The sequence below is a fragment of the Durio zibethinus genome, chromosome 17 (genome assembly GCF_047325235.1).
Source record: "Durio zibethinus cultivar Kanyao isolate XHJ-2024 chromosome 17, ASM4732523v1, whole genome shotgun sequence".
NCBI lineage: Eukaryota > Viridiplantae > Streptophyta > Magnoliopsida > Malvales > Malvaceae > Durio > Durio zibethinus.
Window position 1 is genome coordinate 24,875,091 of NC_143178.1, and position 22,679 is coordinate 24,897,769.

At 33.5% G+C, this 22,679-nt stretch overlaps 4 protein-coding genes across 12 annotated transcripts; 2 read left to right on the plus strand and 2 right to left on the minus strand.

Moving 5' to 3' along the window:
* The first annotated feature begins 836 nt into the window (after window positions 1-836).
* On the plus strand, window positions 837-3,939 carry LOC111285512 (GTP-binding protein YPTM2-like). Its single transcript, XM_022874994.2, has 8 exons — window positions 837-1,032; window positions 1,790-1,862; window positions 2,200-2,247; window positions 2,331-2,378; window positions 2,862-2,933; window positions 3,045-3,200; window positions 3,286-3,389; window positions 3,612-3,939. Exons 1-8 carry the CDS (start codon window positions 1,019-1,021, stop codon window positions 3,706-3,708), a joined length of 612 nt encoding a protein of 203 aa, XP_022730729.1. The 5' UTR covers window positions 837-1,018; the 3' UTR covers window positions 3,709-3,939.
* A 200-nt stretch (window positions 3,940-4,139) lies between these two features.
* Window positions 4,140-5,958, minus strand: LOC111285502 (putative transcription factor At5g61620). The gene is made up of 4 exons (XM_022874986.2): window positions 5,595-5,958; window positions 5,002-5,219; window positions 4,751-4,906; window positions 4,140-4,666 (listed from the first exon to the last, which is right to left on the minus strand). The coding sequence occupies exons 1-4, from the start codon at window positions 5,866-5,868 to the stop codon at window positions 4,358-4,360; spliced, it is 957 nt and encodes a 318-aa protein (XP_022730721.1). The 5' UTR covers window positions 5,869-5,958; the 3' UTR covers window positions 4,140-4,357.
* Window positions 5,959-8,184: 2,226 nt separating this feature from the next.
* On the plus strand, window positions 8,185-16,963 carry LOC111285521 (polycomb group protein EMBRYONIC FLOWER 2-like). Of its 9 annotated transcripts, none has more exons than XM_022875005.2 (22): window positions 8,185-8,325; window positions 8,571-8,669; window positions 8,934-9,081; window positions 9,344-9,399; window positions 9,867-9,981; window positions 10,107-10,296; window positions 10,410-10,549; window positions 11,383-11,445; window positions 11,550-11,671; window positions 12,251-12,315; window positions 12,704-12,756; window positions 12,883-12,936; window positions 13,021-13,080; window positions 13,495-13,541; window positions 13,637-13,758; window positions 14,319-14,535; window positions 15,046-15,094; window positions 15,293-15,367; window positions 15,505-15,588; window positions 15,754-15,833; window positions 16,160-16,249; window positions 16,548-16,963. In XM_022875005.2, exons 2-22 carry the CDS (start codon window positions 8,632-8,634, stop codon window positions 16,669-16,671), a joined length of 1,992 nt encoding a protein of 663 aa, XP_022730740.1. In that variant the 5' UTR covers window positions 8,185-8,325; window positions 8,571-8,631; the 3' UTR covers window positions 16,672-16,963. The 9 variants fall into 9 exon arrangements, with proteins under 9 accessions (XP_022730740.1, XP_089602863.1, XP_022730755.1 ...); XM_089746737.1 differs by having other exon boundaries at window positions 11,562-11,671; XM_022875020.2 differs by having other exon boundaries at window positions 10,107-10,266.
* A 679-nt stretch (window positions 16,964-17,642) lies between these two features.
* LOC111275288 (receptor-like protein EIX1) lies at window positions 17,643-21,557 on the minus strand. The gene has a single exon (XM_022860526.2). The coding sequence runs from the start codon at window positions 21,531-21,533 to the stop codon at window positions 18,471-18,473; it is 3,063 nt and encodes a 1,020-aa protein (XP_022716261.2). The 5' UTR covers window positions 21,534-21,557; the 3' UTR covers window positions 17,643-18,470.
* Window positions 21,558-22,679: the final 1,122 nt, after the last annotated feature.

Here is a 22,679-nt window from a genome sequence, read left to right on the forward strand (position 1 = left end):
TTTATAAATATTAATGTATCATTTATATAATTAACTCTAACCATTCGCAATGCAAGCATTAAACTTGAATCGTCTACTTACATTAGCTTGTCATAGTCTGCGTTACAAGCATTAAACTTCCTGAGTAAGTCTAAACCATCACATTAGCTTGTCATGGTCTACATGCAAAGTTTTCCCCCGTACTCTCTTTCCTTTGTTCCTTTAACATTCTAGCTTTCACTCACGAGATTCACATTCGATGCTTTGCAATGGAAATTTTTTAAATTTGGATTAAAATCTAATATTTAATAAATTTAAAATTCAAAATTTTATACTTAATTTTTTTTATAAAAAATTAAACACAAACAAATTTTGATGTAAGATATCATGTGATATCAAAACTTATTACCCATCGATGGATTAACCCAACTTTTTGGTTAATTTCAAGCTCAATGCTATAAGAAAATATCATAATTAATAATTTAAAAACTATCAAAATATAACAGAAAAACAACAACAATAAGATTGCTACCTAAAAAGCCACATATTAAGTCTAATTAATATTAATAAAAAATAGCTTAAGTTATAAGAACAGAAAAAAAATATAATTTTCTTATTAAAAAATGTCTTGAAACTATTTAGAAGAGAAATTCTATTATTAAAAAAAATTTGAGATAAAAAATTCTATTACACGTAAATTTAAATAATTTATATATTTATATTGTATTTATTTTATGTATAATTTATATGAATTTATTAAATATTAAAATAATTTTTATTTTTATTAAAATTTTAAATGGTGTCGTGGTCGTTTGTGTCATGTCTTCTATGTATAAACTTGACAGTTGCAATAAAATGCGAACTTTTCGGTTGCGTCGTTAAAAGCAGTTTTTCTTTGTCTTGTTTTGTCTTCAGTTCCTTTGTCTTTCACTCGACAACAACAAAAATAAAGTTCTAAACTTCATTTGCCTTTTCTGTCAGAACCCGGTCCCATCTCTCCGCCAGCGGATCGGCCCGATACTTGGTCGAACCAGCAGTCATGAATCCTGAATAGTAAGCTCCCTGATCGGTGATCAGTTGTGTTCGATTATAGTTTTTTTTTAATCCAATTATTTTTCTCTGTTTGCTTAAGATCTGTGATGGTTTTGTTCTTTGCCATGATGGGTTCCTTTATTAAGCGTCCTTTTATATGGATCTGTTTTATTTATTGCTTTTCATCATGGGTTTTATAGGTGAATTTCTTTTTAAATTCCGTTTCTGATGTTCTTCTGGGTAGCCAAACTGAATGCTGGATTAGTAATTTGTTTAGATCTATAACAATTATGCTATTAAAGGATGTGGGTGTCTGTTACTTACGGTAAATTCCACAGCTTCTCGTTCAAAAGTTATTGCTTCATCAGAATTTAATCTATTGTAATTCAAAAAACATAAGCTGGATTGTGAGTGTTGAATTCTGATCAAGAATTTGGAGCAAAGAAATGTTGAGTTTAGGCTTTGGAGTTCTCTATGTTTGCTTTTTATATGGTTTTGTCTTCATTACCATGAAATGATAACCTTATTCTACGCCTCATGATAACGATGCTTCTGCTTTCTGTCATTGAATGAGAACGGGGGTAAGGCTTAGTTTGTGCCTAATGCTGTCTTTGAATGTTGGAGGGAATTTTAGCGTAACTATGTTCAGAATTTTCGTTTTATTACATATATGGATTAATTTTGTTGGACAAATAAAGATTTCTTTAGGTTTGTTATGGATATTATTTTGAGATGTTGCTTAGTTGAAATGTTAAAAGGTTTTAAATTATTTGTGCAGTGACTATTTATTCAAGCTTTTGCTAATTGGAGACTCTGGAGTCGGCAAATCATGTCTTCTCCTGAGATTTTCTGTAAATTTCCACTGTAACAATCAATTTAATTGCTCTGCTTGCCTTCTAATTTGTCTTGCTTATCCTTTATCTGAAAGTTGCCAACGCTAGTCCTCAATCAAATTGCACGTATTAATGAAGCATAAAATCTTCTTTCTCCAATGCATTTATTTTACAAGTTTAGTTGTGTCCTAGAAGAATTTGGTGTTTATCACACTATTTTGAAAGAACCAGGTATTGTTATTTAAAAATTAAAAGTATTTTGTGGTGAAGTTTGCTGAGAGTTAATACACTAGAGTTGAATTTTTTGAAGCTCGTTTCTGAAATGATCTCTGCATCTTTTATCTCTCTAATGCAGGATGATTCGTATCTGGACAGTTATATAAGCACAATTGGCGTGGACTTTGTAAGCATTTCTGACCTGTAGGTAAAACAAGTGTTTTTCTTATTTGAAGTTTATGGCTTATATTTTTTTTTTCTGTTCTACAGAAAATTCGCACTGTGGAGCAAGATGGGAAGACCATAAAACTTCAAATAGTAAGAATCTTTCCCTTATTTATTTGCTTTTATTTCAGTTCATTGAATTAAACTAGCAGATGGCATTTGTTTGCTTGATAGCAGTGCAATTCGTATTGATCAAAATGTCTCCTCCTGTCTGTTGTTGAGTCTCATGGTCTGGTTCTAGTTTGACTCCTTGCTTTCATGGATTTATAATTATTTTTTATTTGTTGTGATATACACTTTTTTTTTTCTTGGTTGACCATTTCTATGTGGTTGTCATTTTTGACATGTGTTCTTTGCTTACCGTAAGCCCTTACGGTGAATTTTTTTTATTGCAATTATGGCTTTATTCTTTAATTAACATAGATTTTGGTGGTGTCTTGGTGTGTATTCATTTTGTTCTTTACCATAATATCTTCCATTCATTTTTTTTTTTTTTTGGTGCTTCTGTTTTCCTCTGCTAATCTGGCTACTGAAGCACATTTTTCTTTGCTTTCTTTTTCCACCTGAAACATGCAGTGGGATACTGCAGGGCAAGAACGGTTCAGGACAATCACTAGCAGCTATTACCGTGGGGCACATGGAATCATAGTAAGTTCTCTCTCCATGTTTGCACATTTCTTAGTTCTCATCGTTGTCCTCTTTTTGGTACACTTTTTTGCATTATGGACAAGCTTGTAACATTTGTTCCACATCTGGCAGATAGTTTATGATGTAACTGACCAACAGAGCTTCAACAATGTTAAGCAATGGTTGAATGAAATTGATCGATATGCAAGTGAGAATGTGAACAAGCTTCTTGTTGGAAACAAATGCGACCTTACTGCTAAAAAAGTTGTTTCTTATGAAACAGCCAAGGTAAAAATGGTTCACCTATCTGCTGCTTATTTTTCTTGAACTATTGAAAACTGAAACAGTCACATTGATAATGTTCTGTTAATAGGCATTTGCAGATGAACTGGGCATTCCATTTATGGAGACTAGTGCAAAAACTGCTAATAATGTTGAGCAGGCTTTTATGGCAATGGCCGCTGATATTAAGAACAGGTACTTCTTTAGCCTATAAAATTGTTATTCATAATAAAATTTTTATATTAAATGTCCTGAGTAGCAGTCAGGAATATGACATCAAGTAGCATTTCGTTATTGGACTCATTAAAAGGAACTGCTGAAGAAACAGCTTCAATTAGCAATACTTTCATATCATCTGCAGAAGCATATAATCCTTCTGATTGCCATCCCCATTTGTTTTTTCTCCTTTTACTGCAGGATGGCAAGTCAGCCATCGTCCAATAACGCAAGGCCACCGATGGTGCAGATACGAGGACAACCTGTTAACCAGAAGAGTGGTTGCTGCTCATCTTAGTTGATTTTACCGATTGCCGGAAGTATGGATGCATGTGAGAACAGCTTTCTTAATTCTGCTCTCAAGAAAGGAAAACTATGCCACCATATAAAATTATATATTTATTTACCATTTCAGTTTTTTGGTATGTTGTTCTGAAATTTAATTCTTTTTACAGTTTATTATTAACCGCCTGTACAAATTGTGTTGCTTGATAGTAGTAATGTCATATTTCCTCATTTTCGATTTTTCCATGGAAGCCATATTTTGAAGTTTTGAACCATAGTGTGGATGAATGGTTGCCCAGGCTTCTATGTTCCAGCATCAAGCAATGAAAGAAAAACACGTAAAATTTAAATCATAGTAATATCATGACAGTTTTTTCAATTTTATTTTATATTTTGGTGCTAAAAATGGGTTAAGATGATTGGTCCTGCAAATCTCAGTCTCGCAAAAGCTGAAATCATGTTTATTATCAAATTCTTTAAATCTTGAATAGCCGACGCAAGAGGCACTTGTTTTTCTGGCAGAGCTGGAAGAGTTGTTTCAAACTGGACATTTGAACTGTAGCTCTGAAGATTATGGATGAAATAAATAGACTGACTTGAGTTCTAAATCTGGTCATGTTTGTGCAAAAAATTAATAAATAAACATCACATGACATTTTTTCTCAGATCACCCTAATGGATGCCTGAGATGTCAGACTTGTATTTTTTGATGATTGAGGAGGCCCGATCTTAAGCTCCAAAATATCCTTCTCCATTGATGAAGCACCAGGGCATGCTCGAAACATTCTGTGCTGAACTAACCCTGGCAAAGGTATACCACAGGGGTGAGCAGCTGGTGCGCAGATAGCTACATTGCCAAGGGCTTTAGCCATGTAACCATAAGGCGGCCCTGCATCATTCATTGCATGCAGAAATGGTAGAGATGGTATCATTTGAGCTTCTGGAAAGCATTGTCTATTGGGTGCTCCTGTCTGCCAAAATATTAGTTGTTGATGAAGTTCCTATATTTGGTTTTGTCATTTTCAGAGGAAAATGAATAGCAAATAGGTTCTTACCATGGGCTGAGTTCCGTGATAATAAGTTGGAAAACTATGAGATGCAGTCAGTGACGTGACTGGACGATCATCCAAGCAAAGATGTGGAAATCGGTTCACAATCTGAGATGAATTTCTAGTAGTTTCTTCGGAGGGAGAACCGGGCGGACTTGCTTTCTGTTAATCAAAACCATGAACTCTGGTCATGCACATGAACAAACTAACTATATATTGTTCTTTTCACGAATAAGAGAGGGATTAAGGGATATTACAGATTCGGATTCTTGAAAAGCCAGGTCAAATAGGCTTGGTCTGCGTTTCTTCTTGTCAGTCCCAGCCTGCCTCAGAAAATATTTTTGTGCATGGCTAGCAACTTGTGTTGGGGTCCTATTGGTCACAAAATTCTTTGAAATTCCTCTCCAATTACCTTTCCCCAGCTTTCTCAAACCTGTCAAGAAGATTCTATGCTCCTCTTCGGTCCAAGGCTTCCCTGAAACAAAACCAGAATTCTCAGATGTGTTATGGTATAATTTACAAGACAAATATCAGAAACATGGAATAACTCCATAGCTTATTCCCATATTGGCCTGTTTCAGGATCAATACTTGTTTTTTTCTGCTTCATTCAATCTGTTTCGATCTTAAAAATAATTAGTGCTCTGAGGATTAACATAAATTCAATGGTTGATACTGATGATCGGGTTCCATAACTAAATACTAACAAATTCAAACAAGTGGTGATCAAGAAAATTGCTTCCCTCTCTCATATTAGATCCTAGATCACTTATGTGATTCAAAAAAAAAAAAAAAAATACAGGTTAAAGGATGACAGACAATAAGAACAACAAAAACATAGAATAGAGTACCTCTTTTTCTTTCATGGGCTGCTTTGTTTTTCTTGGAATGAATCTGCCCATCAGATAAATACCCATCATCATGGACAGCAGCAGCATTGTTATTTTCAGCATGAGACTGCAGATTTCCCATGCTATGACTTTTCTTCATGAAAATTTCTTGCTTTTCCATGGCAGCTATATTCACACCAAAAATCTTGATACAACCTCCTTTCCCATTACAAGTTCTTGAATTATGGCCATTATATCCACAATAAGAACACTTTCTCCCTGCTTCTTTCACCATAATCTCCTTAATATTTTCTCTCCAGGGGGGCACAAAAACTTATATTTGGTTTATAACAATTATATAATATTGAAAAGTGAAGAAAACCCTTGTTTTTTCTCTATAAGTTAACCAATTACCAAGCTCTCCTACAAGCATTTATAGCTGCCAAAATCCTGAACGTGGCAAACTTGATTTTCTGTATAAAACAGTCAAAGATGACTTGGGTTTCAAGCTTTTGGATTAAAATTAGCTTATCTTCAAGACGTTTTATTTTATCAAATAACAGTTATTGTATATTAGTTTTCCATAGTAAATATTGGTAAAAAAATCCAAGTTTGGTTGTTGATTATTAAGAGTAAATTAAATGACAGATAATCTTCCATTAAAAAACAAGTTTGACAGATAATCTAACTTTCATTAACATCCTGGATTTACTTATATCCATTTTTTATCTTATTTTAATTTTCAATATAAGAAATTGTCTTTTCTTGTTAATTTCCTTGTTATACAATGAAATGAAATTCACCGTTAAAAAGACAAAAAAAAAAAAAATGATGTGAAATTCCATTTAAACAAATCCAATTAGCTGTCTTATTTAATAGCGTGTTTGGATTGAGGAAAGAAGAAAGAAAATAAAATAAAAGAATGTAAAATAAATAAAACCTCATTTTTTTTTGTTTAGATAAAATTTTAATTTAAAGAAAAAGGTGAAAATTAAATAATTTTTAGTTTTTCTTCTAAATCCAATTTTTTTAATATCTTAATTTGAAGAAAAAGCTAGAGGAGGAAAGTCGAAAAATATTTTTTTTATAAAAAGATTATTATGTTCATATTTTTATTAATACAAAAAATTTAATAAAAAAATCTAAGCAAATTATAATCATCTTATAATTTTTTCACAATCATCTATTTTTTTTTTAAGTAAGTTTCACATATCTCTTCCAATATAAATTTTTTATAATTTTTTAGTAATTTGATTTTAATGAATGATTGAATATGAATAAATATATTTTTTGAGTTTATGAGATGACAAACTAATTCAAAATCCATCAATGCATATTTGTAAAATATTTTTTGTTTCACTTAATTAAAAATCATTTATATAACAGTAATTGTGAGGTCGGACATGATAATAAACATATCATGATCTATGAATGCTTTAAAATCACAAGCAATAAAATGTTATAATTAAAAAAATTATTATAATGAATATTTCTTTTCTTTTTCACTATTTATCTAAACAATGGTTATTAATTTTTTTATTTATTAATTTTAATTATCCAAACAAGAATTACATGTATATTTTCTTTTACTTTAAAAAACTTTTTTTAATTTTTTTATTAATATTTATCTAAACATAACGTAAGAGTATAAAATTTTATTTTTAAATATAATTGTATTGATTAAGCTTGCTTGGTAAGGAAAAAAAAGTTTTAGTTTAATGGTTGAATTATAAAATAGTACATATTATTAATTGAATTTTGTACTTTCAATTTTGTTGATTATTTGATATAAAATAATGAAATTTATGAAAATTTATCATTAAAATAATATTTTATAAAATATTATATATTTCTTAGTTTTTAAATCAACAAAATTAAAAGTAATTGACAAATTTTTTCATTTATATTAATAAAATATTTTATGAAATATTTTGAATTTCATTTTTTTTTCAAAAAATTAGTTAGCAAAATTAAAAGTATAATAACAAAAAAATACTGAAAATTAAAAAAATTTTATATTAAGAAATATTAATTAGCAATAAAATGTAACATTTTTATAAAATAAAACAATATACCCAACAACACAATATAATTAAGGAAGTTGCAGCACCAATTCGTATAGTTGCAACTAACCGCAGGGAAGCGTAACTGCTCTTACATGAAAATAAAACAAAAAAATTTTGAATATAAAAATATTTCCTGTATTATATATTTTATATAAAAATTTTAATATATAATATTCTTTTTTTTATTAACAAAATTTAAAATCAAAATTTTATTTTAAAAAAAGAAAACTCTTTAATCACTTGAATAAAAAACATTAGTTACAAAAAAATTTTTTAATTTAGTATTCTAATTTTTATTCAACATTAATTTTAATAAAATGTGACATAAATATTTAATAAAATATTAATATATATAAAAAATATAATCAAAATCGCATTATCAGTTTTATTAATAAATTAACTAATGATATTAGTTTAAAATATTAAAATAAAAAATAAAAAATTAATTATTAAATGAATAATTTTATTTATTTAGATATTAAATTGATAAAAAAATATATATTACAGTACCATCTTTATATTTAGCCCAAAAAAAGTCAGTAAGTGAGCCCGTTATCAGAAACGCACAAAAACTCACTTATTTTTTTTCTCGATTTCTCCTTGAAAAAGGGTTCAATTCCGATTCCAAAATTGAAGTTTCTCTGCCAATTTCTAGGCTGCCAATTAGGGTTCTCATTTTTTCAAAGGTCGGTTTATATTCTTCTCTCAATTCCCTTTCATCACATTTTACTTTCACTCTTTTTTGTAGTATTTTTTTCTGTTTCCTCTCAGATTCTTTTCTTAATTCTTTTGGAGAGATTGAGGGATGTCTTTTTTTTTTTTAAATTTTAATAGGAATAATTTGAACGTATTTATATTTTATGAATTGTTGATTTTGTAATATATTTTTATATAAAAAAAATTAATTGGAAGGTTGGTTTCTGCTATGCAGGTCTAAGGCGTAAAAAGTTGAAGAAAGCTATGATATTAAACTTAAGCATTGTCTAATAAGAATGCCGGGCATTCCTTTAGTGGCTCGTGAAACCTCCTCGTATGTTCTCTCTGATTAAACACATATTTGAATTTTTTTTATTCATGTCAACGTGTTGTACTAGAATTTATCTATATTATAATGCAAATATTGTTCTTTTCAAGGGCATTGTGAGGCTGTCTTGTTCTAGTCTTATGTTTGATGATTGTTGATTTGTGTTAGAATTTTAGTTTGTTGTTATGTTGTAATGAAGTGTGATTTTGGACTATGGCCGTTTGGGTAAGTTCATGAGTAAGGATTCTTGTTTGCCTTTTTTTTTCCCAGCTATTCAAGAAGCACGGATCAGATGTGTCGAGAAGATTCCCGCATGCATTTATCTGCAGAAGAAGAAATTGCTGCTGAAGAGAGTCTATCTATTTATTGCAAGCCTGTAGAACTCTATAACATCCTTCAAAGACGCGCTGTAAGAAATGTAATATTTCTGCTTGTTGTTGCATCAGGCATTTTATGTTTTTTTATGTAGATTGACTGTCTTGTGTTATCTTCCAGATGTTGTGTCATTTGGGATTGCAGGCACTTAATTCTGCCTGCTTCTATTTTGAACCATCTTTGTTTTCTTTTCATTGGAGAGATTTCCCTTTTAGGTTTAACATGGGTATTTTTTTTATTTTATTTTACCTATTATTAACCATCTTTCAATGATTTTTTAAATTATTTTTTAAATTTATTTGCAGCCATCATTTCTTCAAAGATGTTTGCATTACAGAATTCAGGCCAAACAAAAAATGAGGTAATATTTTAATATGGTAATTGGCAGTAGTATATATTCATGATTGCAAGTGCTTACTGTAGCATTTCCCATTTCTTGCCCATTATAGTAGATATATGGGAGAACTTAAAGGGCGTACAGACTTTCATTGGTGCTTTTTGTAGAAGAAATGTAGGGATTTTAAAGATAAATGTTGATGGCTTTTAGGATAGGCAAATCTGTTATATTTATTCGAATGTTAGACGGTACATATGCTTGTTGGTATTAGCTTCATTTAGGGAGCAACAAGAAGTTTATTTTTTTACAATAGGATCAACTCTTATCTTTTTTGTGTCATTATGAATGGATTTATCAAGTAAAATTTTGATGATGATCATTTGTTAGTTCGTGTTGGTTGTTGACGGTGTGCTAACTTGTTTGCTTTGATCAAAAGTTTCTTATGTACAGGTAAATTTGAGTTATTGAGTGCATTTTGTTTGGTTATGTAGAATACAAATGACTGTGTCCATATCACGGACTCTGGATGAAGGTGTACTAAGTCAAAGTCTTTTTCCTCTATACATCTTGTTGGCGAGGCTAGTTTCCGATGTTGCAGCTCCGGAGGTATGGTGTGTCATGTGTGTACATTCAAAGTTAAATTCATAGTGTGTGTATTTCTTTTTGGGTATTCTTGTACTCTTTTTGCACTTCATTTATGATATATTTACTTTTTGAATCCCACAATGAAGTATTCTGCGGTTTATCGTTTTCGTCGGGCATGTATCTTGACTAGCTTCACTGGCATTGAGGGCTGTAATCAAGCTCAAGCAAATTTTGTTCTCCCTGAGATTAATAAGCTAGCTATGGAGGCCAAGTCCGGCTCACTTGCCATTTTGTTTGTCAGCTTTGGTATGCATTTCTTGGATCCTTTACATGCAGGTGCCATCATTAGATCCTTTATAATAGCTTAATTTTAGTATGAATTATAGAAAATTTCCTGAATGTCACTTTATCTTTCTGTTTCTTTAATTCCATTCAATTTTTTCTGACAGCAAATGGTGGTGGATGCTGCCTATGGGGTAGGATACCATTGGAATCACTATATTTATCATGGGAGAAATCCCCAAACTTGAGTTTGGGACAAAGAGCTGAGATGATATTACCTCTTGACATGCATTCATGTTTATTGAAGGTGTGGCATCTGAGCTTTTTGGTTATGGTCTTTTTTGGACTACTGTTCTACCAATTGCTTAGCTAATATTTCAGTCATATCATTGCCAAAAAAGTGTTGTCTAAGACTCAGTGAAAGGGTTTTTTTTATTGTTTTTGTATTTATGGCCAAGTCATTAATGTATCACTCCTAAGGCAGTGCTCAGATTCTGCTTCTGGGACAATTTTATTTGATATTCTTCTCAAACATAAAGTGATATTATTAAGGAATGATTCTGGAATCCAGTCCTTGGTCTCTGATTCTTTCCTTGGTTTTGGGGCATATGCCTGTAACATTTCAACCATGCCATCTCTCTTTCTGAGCTTGAGAATACATCCTGATCTCAGCTTGAGTTGAAGGGATGGAGCACCTCTCATGTACATGTATGAGTACTTCAAATAAAATTTTGACTGCAGTTGAGAAGTTGGCAGAAACAGAGAAATATTTGTACAGCAATATCAAAGGAGTATAATGGTTGATAGAAATGATATTCAAGTATCATAAGGCTCTACGTTTTTGGGTTGTTCGTTGTGTTGCTAAAGCATTCACTAGATCAATCAGGTTCCCCTGTTCTTATCTGGTTTTCTCATAAGTGATTAAATAAAGAACTGAACTGTCCAGGGCACTTTGTCATGAGCAGTTTTACTGCTTCGATTGTTGGTGACCGCTAGTGAAATGACACTTTAACCTATGTAAAACTTTCTTTTAATACTTCATTATACCCAGTTTAGAAAATGGCAATGAATGTTCTAGAAGTGATGATTGAAACTTAAATAAATATCTGAATTTTGGGTTTTTATTCTTTCCTGCTTTAGTCAAATTGTTTGGATGAGGACAACTGCATCTTAATACAAAGTTCCAGCAATTCTTTCTCAATGGTATGTCCTTGCTTTTATTTATTTATTTAAAATACACATTTCTGATTTGTCTTCTACAAATATCTTTCTTATGGTATTTAATTTGACTGTTTTTGCTCCGAAAGAACCAATCTCAGCAGCTGCAGGTCATCATTTCTGCTGAGGAGGTTGGGGCAAAGGAAAAATCTCCCTATAATTCATATACATGCAGTGGTGTTTCTTCTTCATCGCAGTCTCATATTACTCGGTAATCCTTATTATAATAATACTTATTATTATTATTGAATGTAGTTTTGCTGTTCTAATCATTCCCCTTTCTATGTTCCGAAAAATTGGGTAACAAAAATTGATGTTACCCAATTTTTCCTGTTGTCAGTATGTGTATGAAAATAACCTTGTTCTTTCTTTAACTACCTTATCCCTTCTCTCCATCGTTCAGTGTGATACTTGTTATACTTAACGAGCTAGCTTGTTACACATAACAGCATAAGGGGAATTATCCTGCTTTGCAATGCTTTAAATGTGATAATAGTTACATTCTAGCAGTAATCAGATGCTAGAGAGGGGGGTTTGGCGTTATTGATTCTTTTGGATACTTTGTTTTTAATTTGATTTACTGCCCATTAAACATGGTCATATTTAGTGCTTGTAGGATATATAACTTATTGTCTTTCAAACCTAGTCCCACACCCCTCTCCAAAAAAAAAAAAATTATGTATATACAGTTGGTAGAAATGGATTGTGCATTTGCATGATGTGATTTCCTCTTGAACAATGGTCTATGTGTTTCTCTCTAAGACTGAAATTTTGTTGCTTTTGGTTCTAGGTTGAGAGCAGGGAATGTCATCTTTAATTACAGATATTACAACAACAAGTTACAGAGGACTGAAGGTATTATTTCTTAGTTCTTACATCTTTTTTTGGGACCGGGAGGGGGGGGGGGGGGGGAGGGGGGAGGGGTGTTGAATCTTATATATGTTGAGCTTTACATGCCTTGTAATTTTTTGAAGTGTGGGAGAGGATGTGACTAGGAAATTGCTGTCTGAAATTAAAGATACTATTTTTTGGATGGTAAAGTTGTCGCCTATGTTGGATCCTTTTCTTTAGTTGCTTGTACCATCGAGTAAAGGATTATTTCTTTTTCAAACTTTTTGGCCCTTCTTTCCTGGTGTAGTAGTCACGCCTGTTTACTAATTAATCTTTAGCATTTGGCTTTGGTATAAATTTATGCATTGTACTATCTTATTGATATTATCTCATAAATTCCATTTATTTGCAGTAACTGAAAACTTCTCTTGTCCTTTCTGCTTGGTAAAATGTGCAAGCTTTAAGGTTGTTCCTTTTGCTTCTAATTTTCCTTCTTCTATATCATTTTGATTCAAATGAACTTGAATTCATATTACTTAGGAATTTATGGTAATTTATGATTGATGCTTAAATTTTTTTTCTTTTGTATAGGGTTTGAGGCATCACTTGCCAGCATCCCATGATCTCTTCAATTTTGAATTTTGGGTTGGTAAACTTCAGGAATCTGTGGTGGGATTCTGATAATTGATACTTGCATAGCAAAATTTCTAATACATAGATACTCTGTAGGTAACTGAAGAGTATCAAGCTGTTAATGTGTCAGTCAAAACTGATATGTGGAGATCTGAGGTCAGTGCGTTTTCTTGCCAAGGCTCGGGTATTATATTTGTTAAGTGGTTTCTGATTTTTTTTCCTTCTCATAACTGAATTAAACTCAGCTGCTAAATGAACTGGTTTGGACCAATGTTAATGGGTCAGGCCAGATCCTTTTCTATATTAATTCTGATTCTTTATGGGGAAAAGGATATTGACATGCTTCCAAGTTTAAGTTTTATTTTACTTGGGGATTAAGGTGAAATTTGCCAATTTAGTATGACTCAATGTTGAATTTGCCACATTACTTCAATTTAGTTATATTGTGAATAAATGTGCTAGCTTCTGTCTTCGGATTTTAGTATTGGAACCATGCACATATAACTAGTTTCCATATAAATTTTCCTTTTTGTTGCTCTTGTAATTTATATGTGTATGTATTCTATTTAGATTGTTGCAGATGGTATTGATCCTAGACAACAGACTTTTTTCTTTTGGTAGGTTGTTTAATTTACCAGTTCATATGCTAGTGAATTTCTTTGCCTCATGTTATTTCCATGAATTGAAGTTGGTAGCTCATATGTATGCACAGCTCAAAGCAGTTAAGGCGTAGACAACTGAAGAGCCTTGTTCAAAATGCAAGGCATGTACATCCTGTTTTCTTAGATTCAAATCCGCTGGCAGGAGGCTGTGAGCGTCTTGACAAGGCTCATGGTATGGCATTTTTACTTATGAGTGCATACTTACTAGTTTTTTATGAAAGAATTGTTTAACCAAATTTAATATACTTTAAGAAATGGAAGATTGTCTAGGCACTTCCAGATGAACAAAAGTGAAACTAAGGTTATGGGACTAAAAATGAAACAGACAAGCCAGCTTTGGCTAAAAATAAGTACCTTCCTTGTAATCCCTCTAAATAGGTTGAGCATAGGAGTTTGAAGTTGAGATACTGATTTCTGGTATCTCCAATTATGTTTCTCCAAATATTCCAAGCTAAAAGCTTTCAAGCACCATGTTCTGGGGCCAAAATCTAATGCATGTAAGATGGAATTCTATGGTGCTTAACTCAAGTCCTTGGAAATGCAAGAGATGCCCAACAACCACCAATGGATCATAAGGCCAAAAAACTTTACGAGCATATTGTTGTCAACTGACTGTCATAACCTATGCGCATAAGTCTAATCTGAAACTATCTAGAATAAGGTGATCAGCTGTAGGAATAATGTTTGTCACTTTAGCTCATTCAGATTCTGACTAAAGGGTTCTTGTATCAGGTGGAAACATTTTACAAAATGCTAGAATTGGTGCTGTGGAGTGTGCGCAACATCTTCCGTCCAGTTTCAATGTTGCCGGGGCTTCAGGTGCTGCAGGACAATCACATTCTGATTCTGAACGTTTTCAATCAGTGTCTGGAAACAATCTTGCACCCCCTGCCTTGTTGCAATTTGCCAAAACAAGAAAGATATCGATGGAACGTTCTGATCCAAGGAAGTATGTCGTTTCTTTTCACTTTTCATTCAGTGTGTTCTTAATTCATTCCAAAGCCGCAATGGTAAAATGCATTACTTATGGAGCTTGTCTGTGAATTTAAAGGCATTGCCTAGTTAGTTTTTGTTCCTTTCTACATAGGTACTTTCTGGTGCAAAGATAAAGCTACTTTTGGATCATTGTTTTGCTAGAGAATGTTGTCTCAGAACTGTAGGTGGTGGGAGGTACTTTATCCACTTCCAAGCAGCCACTGGCATTCCTGATTCATGGATAAATGTTCTAAGTCCTTTATCAACCATCTCCCTCCCAGTCTAGTAATAGAACTGACAAGAACAGCTGCAACCAACTAGTTAAAAGATGGAACTTTGTTCTTATAAAATTGATGTGCTCATTTGGACTTGTCTCTTGTTTAGATAATTTGCTTCTCTCCCCACCTTGTCCTTTTTCCCCGTTGGACAAAGGTTTTACTGTTGAACCATGATATGGGTTTGATTTTTTCCTTTGTCTTTTCAGCCGCACACTCCTTCAGAAGCGACAGTTTTTTCACTCACATAGAGCACAGGTGACTGACAACTTTGTAATTTGTGTTTGTTATTTGGTTCTGGAAAATATAGTGATAGCCATAATTTGTACAGTGTGAAAGAAAGAGGAGAGAGAATGAGAGGAAACAGAAAAATATTTCCTGCTGTTGCTTACACTTATCTCACACACACATTACCACTGTTAAGAGTGTGGATCTAATTTTTTATTTGTGGCTTAGCTAGCTGTCTGTGGAAGGCATATGAAATGGAGTGAGGGCTGTGGTTCTGGTTTTCCCTATGAGATATGTTGCGTGGTACTCTTAATATGCCTTTGCATTAGTTTTTGTCGAGATATTAAGAAACATAGTAATAGTCATCTATGAAATTTGTGACTAATGTCACCTACATGTTTTACATCAAAATCTCTGAAACTGTATCTCTCTGCTTGAAGCCAATGGCGATAGATCAAGTAATGTCTGACAGAGACAGTGAGGATGAGGTTGATGATGATGTTGCAGATTTTGAAGATCGAAGGGTATGTTTTTGTTTATTTACTCTTTCATAATCCTGCAATTCTGATACTTGTTCAGAAGGACATTTTTATGGATTTTGGTCCGTGGCTAGCTAACAATTGACGGGGACATGGGTATCAACAAGCACCATTTATAAGATTGCATTAATATACTCTAGTATGTTGCAGATGCTTGATGATTTCGTAGATGTAACCAAAGACGAGAAGCAAATAATGCATTTGTGGAACTCATTTGTGAGGAAGCAAAGGTGATCTTGTTTTTCTATTTTTTTTCTTTGGGTTTTTGCTTTTCTCTGTTTCTTTTAGCTTTCTCACCTGAAGCTGGTTGTCAAAATCATATAATCCATGCCATTATAAGTTCTCTAGAGAAAGAGGGCATCATGGATGCAAGGTCAAGTGGCTTCTGTGTAACAATTGCATTTGTACTAAATCTGTGATATACATGATTTTCTTCCCTCTCTCTCTCTCTCTCACTATGGTTTTCTTAGCGTTATGGTGCCTTCCAAAAGAAAATTAGTGTTGTGGTTATCCCTTTGCTGTTTCTGTTTTTAACATTCAGTTTTCATCATGGCAGGGTGTTGGCAGATGGTCATATTCCATGGGCATGCGAAGCATTTTCAAAATTACATGGGCGTGATCTTGTCAAAGCCCCAGCTCTCATCTGGTAGATTGTCTCTCTTTTATCTTCGATCAAAACTTTTTCAATTAAAACTATTACTGTGTACGTTCAGGCCTCGCACTTCTACTTTTCTGTACCCCATCACTGGTAGTTTCATTCTCTTTTTCTTTTTGTATGCATATCCTTGGCTGATTATATTATACTTGTCTGCTGGGGTGTTTGTGATTGGTTGATGTACAAAATCATGATCATAATGTCTCTCCTGCATTCTGTTGCCTCCTTGTCGATACGTCCCATGTATGATTTCATGCAGTCACAAGTAACCATATGGTTGAATTGGCAGGTGTTGGAGATTATTCATGATCAAGTTGTGGAATCACGGTCTCCTTGATGCCCGAACCATGAATAATTGTAATATCATTCTGGAACAATTCCGAAAGCCGGATTCGGAACCTATTAGAGGCTGAAGAGCTATAATTTTTGCTTCCTTTTTGGTAAACAATCATGATGCATAAATGTTGCTCACCCCCATTTGTATAATGGTCGATGACCTTGAGCTCTTATATGCCACCAAGGCTTAAGCCAACTGTACTGCTTTAGTTTTGTACAATCAACTGGTATCCATGAACAAACAAAAATGTCCGATACTGCAATACACTTGTCTATGATCCAATTTGGTTTTTGGTTTTGGGCAAAAAAAATTTAAAATCTATGCTCGACAGGAAATATTATTTATTAATAAAATACTAGTTTTATTCAATTTTATTTTAAAATATTACATGAATGCATGTACTTCAATTGTATCAAGTGCTAATGCAAATAAATAAATAAATAAAATAGATAAGAATTAATTTCCTTTGCTTTATGAAACCACTTTTCTTGAATTTATTTAAATTTATAATTTACTTTTAATGTCTAAATTTTTATTTACTTAATTTATTTGAGGAGAATTTTTTTTTCCTTAAAATGTTTTTAATATATTGATTTTTACGAAATTTAAGAAAAATTTTTTGAATTTAATGTATTTAATTTTAAAATTAAAAAAGAGAGTTTTAAATGTTTTTAAAAAATGAAACATAATTTTTGGACATTAAAAAAAAATGAACAAAAAAAAGATGAGACAAAGAAATAAGTGTTTAAATTTTTGCGGGCCACCAATTTCCAGAGTTTATTTTGCATGCATATTATTTTTAACTAATTTTTAATTAGATTTCTCTATTTGAGTTAAATAAACTAAATTTTTGACAAAATGTATGATTTATTTCTGGTTCTCCTAAAAAATAAATTTAGCAAAAAAAGGGGGGGGGGGTTTTAGAGTTTTAATTTCTCTACTAATGTTTGGTTTGTTTTGCAAAAGCAAGAAATTAATTTCATGCTCTCACAAAATAGTAAGTAAAAGAAGATATATATATATATATATATATTTTCAGCCCAACAGTTTATGGGGAATCTATTTTTTGAATTAAAAGTGTGTAGTGATACTAAATGTAATTTCAAGTGATATAGGCCTAATTTAGCTTCTTAAAATTAAAAGTATCTATTATATATTCTCGATTGATTGATTAGTGGGGATGTATCTTAGAACAGATTTTGCTTCAAAACAAGACAGCTCGGAGTTTCTGATACTCTTATTAGTTCCAATTGCTGTTATGTCTTTAACCAATTACAAAGGCAATATTGACCAGACAAGGCTTAAAGTTTCTTTTTGGAAGATTGTAATCATCTTTACCAAATCATTGAGAAGCAATCTTGGCCATTTAGTCCGACAGCCAGCAATTACTCGGAAATTGAAAATGGGTTCTTATTATTCAAAAACGACTCCCCACTAACATTTTCCTCAAGAGAAGAAAGTCAGAGAAAGATTCATGGTTAATTGTCTGTCACCCACCCTATTGCTTTCCATGAGAAGAAAATCAACCGAAATATGTGATCATAATATGTCAACGGGAAACAGTTTTACTTTTTATTTCAACTTGTGATTGAATTTCAAATAAATCTCTACCTTTCATTTAATTTGTAGGAATTCCTTTCACATCTTAATCTCATGCTGGCATTCGTGAAGTCAAATTCAGGAAATTGTGCAATGGGAATATATGATGTTCAATCAAAGACTTTTTTTTGCTTAATATGAGACACTGCCCTTATTCTATTCCCTTGGCTACACGTTGAAGAAACGAAATGAAGAACGGACGATTAACAAAAAGTTATTGGTACGTTTTTTTTTTCCAAGAAAAACAAGATCATTGGATCATCAGCTTCTCTGTATCTAGACATTGTTGGAGAAAACACCCCGAATCTTCTTCCCCATGCTGTCCAGCATATGGAAATAGGAGGATCTCCATGATCTGTTAAACAGCAAGGGACCTGCAAAACTCCAAAATGCAACAACAAATCCCAGTGCCATACTCACAGAGAACCAAACCCAATCCACTTCAAACCCATCTCCTGAATCCTCTCTGTTTTCAGGACCAGGTGTAACACCATTTATGCTGCAATTGTCCGTGAGTGGAGGTCCACAAAGATTGTTTCCCGCAAAGTTTAATGCATCAAAACTTTGGAGTTGAGTGCTTAATGGAATTTTCCCCGACAAATTGTTGTAAGCCACATGAAAGTAACTCAGGAATGTCAAATTTGATATGCTTGGAGGAATTGCACCCGAGAGTTGGTTGAAAGAGAAGTCAAGAGATTCTAGTGTCCCCATATTGCCTATGGTCTCAGGAATCCTTCCTGTTAAACCATTTGTAGACAGGTTTAGTGACCTCAACCCGAAAAGATTAGTAATTTCCGCTGGAATTTCACCAGATAAATTGTTATCTGAAAGGTCCATGCTTGTCACAAGTCGAAGGGTGCTACTGTATTCAAGCAATATTCCCTTAATCACCACTAATGTTGTCTCTATGGAGCTTTTAAAATGACCAAAAGCATAAGAAATGGGATCACTTGAGTTCCGTTTACTGGCCATGGCACTGAAATTAGTGAAACATTTCGGTATCTTTCCTGACAGATTGTTATGTGCCAGGTCTAAAATTGTAAGATAACTAAGAGCACAGAGCTTATGAGGAATATCACCTTGAAAATTATTTGAACGAAGGCTAACAATCATGATATTTGAAAGCTTTTCACCAATCCAGCTGGGTATGCTCCCCTCAAATTTATTTTCACTGAGGTCAAGAGCCAACAACGACGAACAATTTTGCAGCGACGGCGGCAAAACTCCGGAGAGGTTGTTCTTGCGAAGGTGCAAAGACTGAAGCAAGCTTAAAGAACCCATTGAGTTGGGAAGGCTACCACTTAGATTATTATTTTTTAAATTTATGGAAAACACGCTTGGCCAACTCATCCAACAGTCAGGAATTGGTCCGGATAGATGATTGTCAGCTAAACGAAGATTTCCCAAGTTCTTTGGTTCATCCATCTTGCAACACAAGAAGGGAGAAATTGGCCCTGAAAATGAATTGTTTGAAAGATCTAATGTATCAACATTCGAAGGCAAACAAGGCAATGAACCCTCAAAGTAATTAGAATTCAGGTCAATAGATGAAGGATAAGTAAGTGGAGGACTTGTGTTGAGTTTCTCAGGAATTTTCCCTTGGATTTGATTGTGAGAAAGATTCAAATAAAAGAACTGGGTAGACAAATTCCAAAACCAGTCAGGAATTGTATCTACGATTCCGGAAACAGATATGTCCAAAAACACAAAATCCTTTTGGAAGCGAAGCCAATGTGGAAAGCTCGGTCCTAAATTCCATGATGACAAAGCTATGACCCCTAGTTGGAAAGGGGGAACCCAACCAGGACTCACTTTCAAACTGAATTGATTTCCTGAAGCCTGAAGTAACCTCAATCTCGTGACATTTGAAAAGTGAACCTCAGAAACGACACCCTGTAGAAGATTTTTACCAATCCACAAAATTTCCAATTCCCTAAGCTGGCCAAGCCATTCTGGAAAAGTCCCGTTCAATAGATTTTCAGAGAGGTCTACCGCCTTCAAGGATGTAAGTGATCTTATTGAGTCAGGAAATGGACCAGAAATAGAATTTTTCGACATGTAAAGGTCACGTAGACTTTTGAATCGGCCAAGTTGATTGTTAACATGACCGGAAAGTTCACACTTAGCCAGAAACAAGGACTCAAGCCTATCAGAGAGGCATCCTGACAGAGAGTCTAAGACTTCTGATATGTTTTGACTCAATCTGACACCAGACAGAACGAGAGTTCTCAAGCTGCAAAGGTTTCCCAAGGATCTTAAAGCTGCTCCTGCAAGCTTACTGTATGCGAAGTCGAGGCTGATGGCTGAAGTCAAGTTTCCCACATCCTCTGAGATTGTGCCTTGCAAGTTATTAAATCCAAGATCGAGGTACTGAAGATGGTTCAAACCGTACAACCAATTGGGTATTGACGAATTGAATTGGTTACTTGCTAAGCTGAGATATCTAAGAGAGCTCATGTTTCTTAGACCATGAGGGAAATGACCCTGAAAACTATTTTGACTAAGATCAAGTGAAACAAGAGAATTAAGGCCAAAAATCCAGCTAAAAATGGAGTTGCTGAATTTATTGTAGGAAAGGTCGAGAGTGCCCAGAGATGAAAAATTAACATTTCTTAGAGGGGGAGCGGGATCAAGTTGGCAATATGATAGGCGTAAGACAATCAATGAAGGGAGCGAATTAGTCACCTGTAACCAATCAGTGGCTTTGCTGAGACTGATGCCACTCAAGTCAAGGAGTTGCAGCCGCGCAAGACTGGTAAGCCATTGAAGATTCTCTGCATACAAAAATACAGATAAAGGATCATGGAGATCAAGATACCGCAGATTTGTAAGGTTTCCAAGTTGAGGGGGAATCAGTCCCTCAAATCCAGCTGTAGAGAGATTGAGATATCTGAGACTCTGCAAGGAACCAAGGAATCCAGGAATTTGTCCTCCAAAATTGTTGCCACTGAGGTCCAAGTACTGCAAATGTTTCAGATCAAGCAAAGAAGAATCTAACTTGCCACTCAATCTAGATCGCTCGAAAGCCTTGCCTGGGACGACTACATCATAATTTGGATCATGGATATTCCCAAGATGAAGCTCAACGACATGACCAGTTAAGTTGTCACATATGACTCTGGTCCAGTCACAACAATCCCCCCCATTGCTCCAAGACGCAAGCAGGTCAGAAGGATCTATCAGGCCTTGTTTGAACCTCAGAAGAGCTTGCCTCTCACTTTCAAGACAAGCAGCATCCGAGATCGCGTTGCAAAAGCTAGTAGTAATAACTAGAACACTGAGACATAGCAACTCTGAGAAAACAATAGTTCCAACTCTCTTGAAATCGTCCATGATCATGCAACACTGATACAAAATGAAGAAAGTGAGAGTTGTTAGTTTTCTTCAAGCTTTTTATATAGTAGTATCAGATGCTGAATCCAGCCTGCATTGAGGGTGTAGCAAGGATGAGTGATAGGAAACTTCATTTTGTGTTTTTTTATTCTTTTATGGTCAATACTAGTGTAAAAAGTGGAAAATGCATGAGCTACACTTCCATAGCTTTGATTTCCTAACGTTGCTTTCCTTACAAGTATGTATTTTAGTCATTGATTTTCAAGATCCGGCACATATAGAAGATTTGATTATTTAACAGGAAGTCCTAAGGTTGACTAAATGCCGTAAACTGGTGCTTTGGTCAATACCTACATCTTAATGCAGCCGCATCCGGGGGCGGCTCCTCCACCAGTTGATTTGGGTCATTTTGCTGCTTCCTTCTCCATCTTCTGTCTAATAACCATCAGTTATGTATCAAATGTTCCAACTATTATTCTGATAACTGTAAAGTTCCTACTATTTTTTAAGAAACTTTATTCATCATCTTTTATTTGAACATTTACTACTTGTAATATATTAATACTTGTACGTACGAATTTCGTGTTTGAAAATCAAAAACGAAATTTAATTGTTAAATTTAATTTTTTATTATTAATAATTTCCTGGTCAATTTAGATTCATATAATTATATTCTAAGTATCAGGATATGTAATAGCAGGTTCTTCACTCTTTCAAAAATGTTAAAATAATGGGAAACTTTTAGACTTCAGTGAAGTGGAGACGATGAAATGAACCAAATTCAATGGAATGATGCTTCCATAGAAAATACTCATATTACCCAAGTCTTTATTCCCAGTTTTTTGCATTTTTTTTTGCCTAATTCAAAGTCAATAAAATGATTTTTTTTTTCTTGTGTCTATGTCAGGGTTTACTAATTGATCTTATTGTCTTCCTGCACAAGCACTTCAAAGCAATTTAACAACTTCAAATCCTCAAATTCGAATTAAATCAAATTAAAATTGATTCAAACCCAAATTGGATCAAACTTGCATTGACTCAAATCCAAATTGATCTTGGATGATACAATAAAATTTCAACAACCCGAAAAGAAAATGATTGCAACTAGAAGAGAAAAGGGGCTGAAGAAACATGGCCAATAATAATAAAATG

What these genes read in the sequence shown, in the direction of transcription:
- LOC111275288 (XM_022860526.2), bottom strand. Translation starts at nt 21,533, where the DNA reads ATGATCATGGACGATTTCAAGAGAGTTGGAACTATTGTTTTCTCAGAG.
- LOC111285521 (XM_022875005.2), top strand. Translation starts at nt 8,632, where the DNA reads ATGCCGGGCATTCCTTTAGTGGCTCGTGAAACCTCCTC. An exon ending in TGCATTCATGTTTATTGAAG is followed by an intron (nt 10,550 to 11,382) that starts GTGTGGCATCTG and finishes TTCCTGCTTTAG; the next exon opens with TCAAATTGTTTGGATGAGGA. An exon ending in TCATTTGTGAGGAAGCAAAG is followed by an intron (nt 15,834 to 16,159) that starts GTGATCTTGTTT and finishes TCATCATGGCAG; the next exon opens with GGTGTTGGCAGATGGTCATA.
- LOC111285502 (XM_022874986.2), bottom strand. Translation starts at nt 5,868, where the DNA reads ATGGTGAAAGAAGCAGGGAGAAAGTGTTCTTATTGTGGATATAATGGC. An exon ending in AGCCCATGAAAGAAAAAGAG is followed by an intron (nt 5,220 to 5,594) that starts GTACTCTATTCT and finishes GTTTTGTTTCAG; the next exon opens with GGAAGCCTTGGACCGAAGAG. An exon ending in ATCACGGAACTCAGCCCATG is followed by an intron (nt 4,667 to 4,750) that starts GTAAGAACCTAT and finishes ATATTTTGGCAG; the next exon opens with ACAGGAGCACCCAATAGACA.
- LOC111285512 (XM_022874994.2), top strand. An exon ending in GTCTTCTCCTGAGATTTTCT is followed by an intron (nt 1,863 to 2,199) that starts GTAAATTTCCAC and finishes TCTCTAATGCAG; the next exon opens with GATGATTCGTATCTGGACAG. An exon ending in GCACAATTGGCGTGGACTTT is followed by an intron (nt 2,248 to 2,330) that starts GTAAGCATTTCT and finishes TCTGTTCTACAG; the next exon opens with AAAATTCGCACTGTGGAGCA.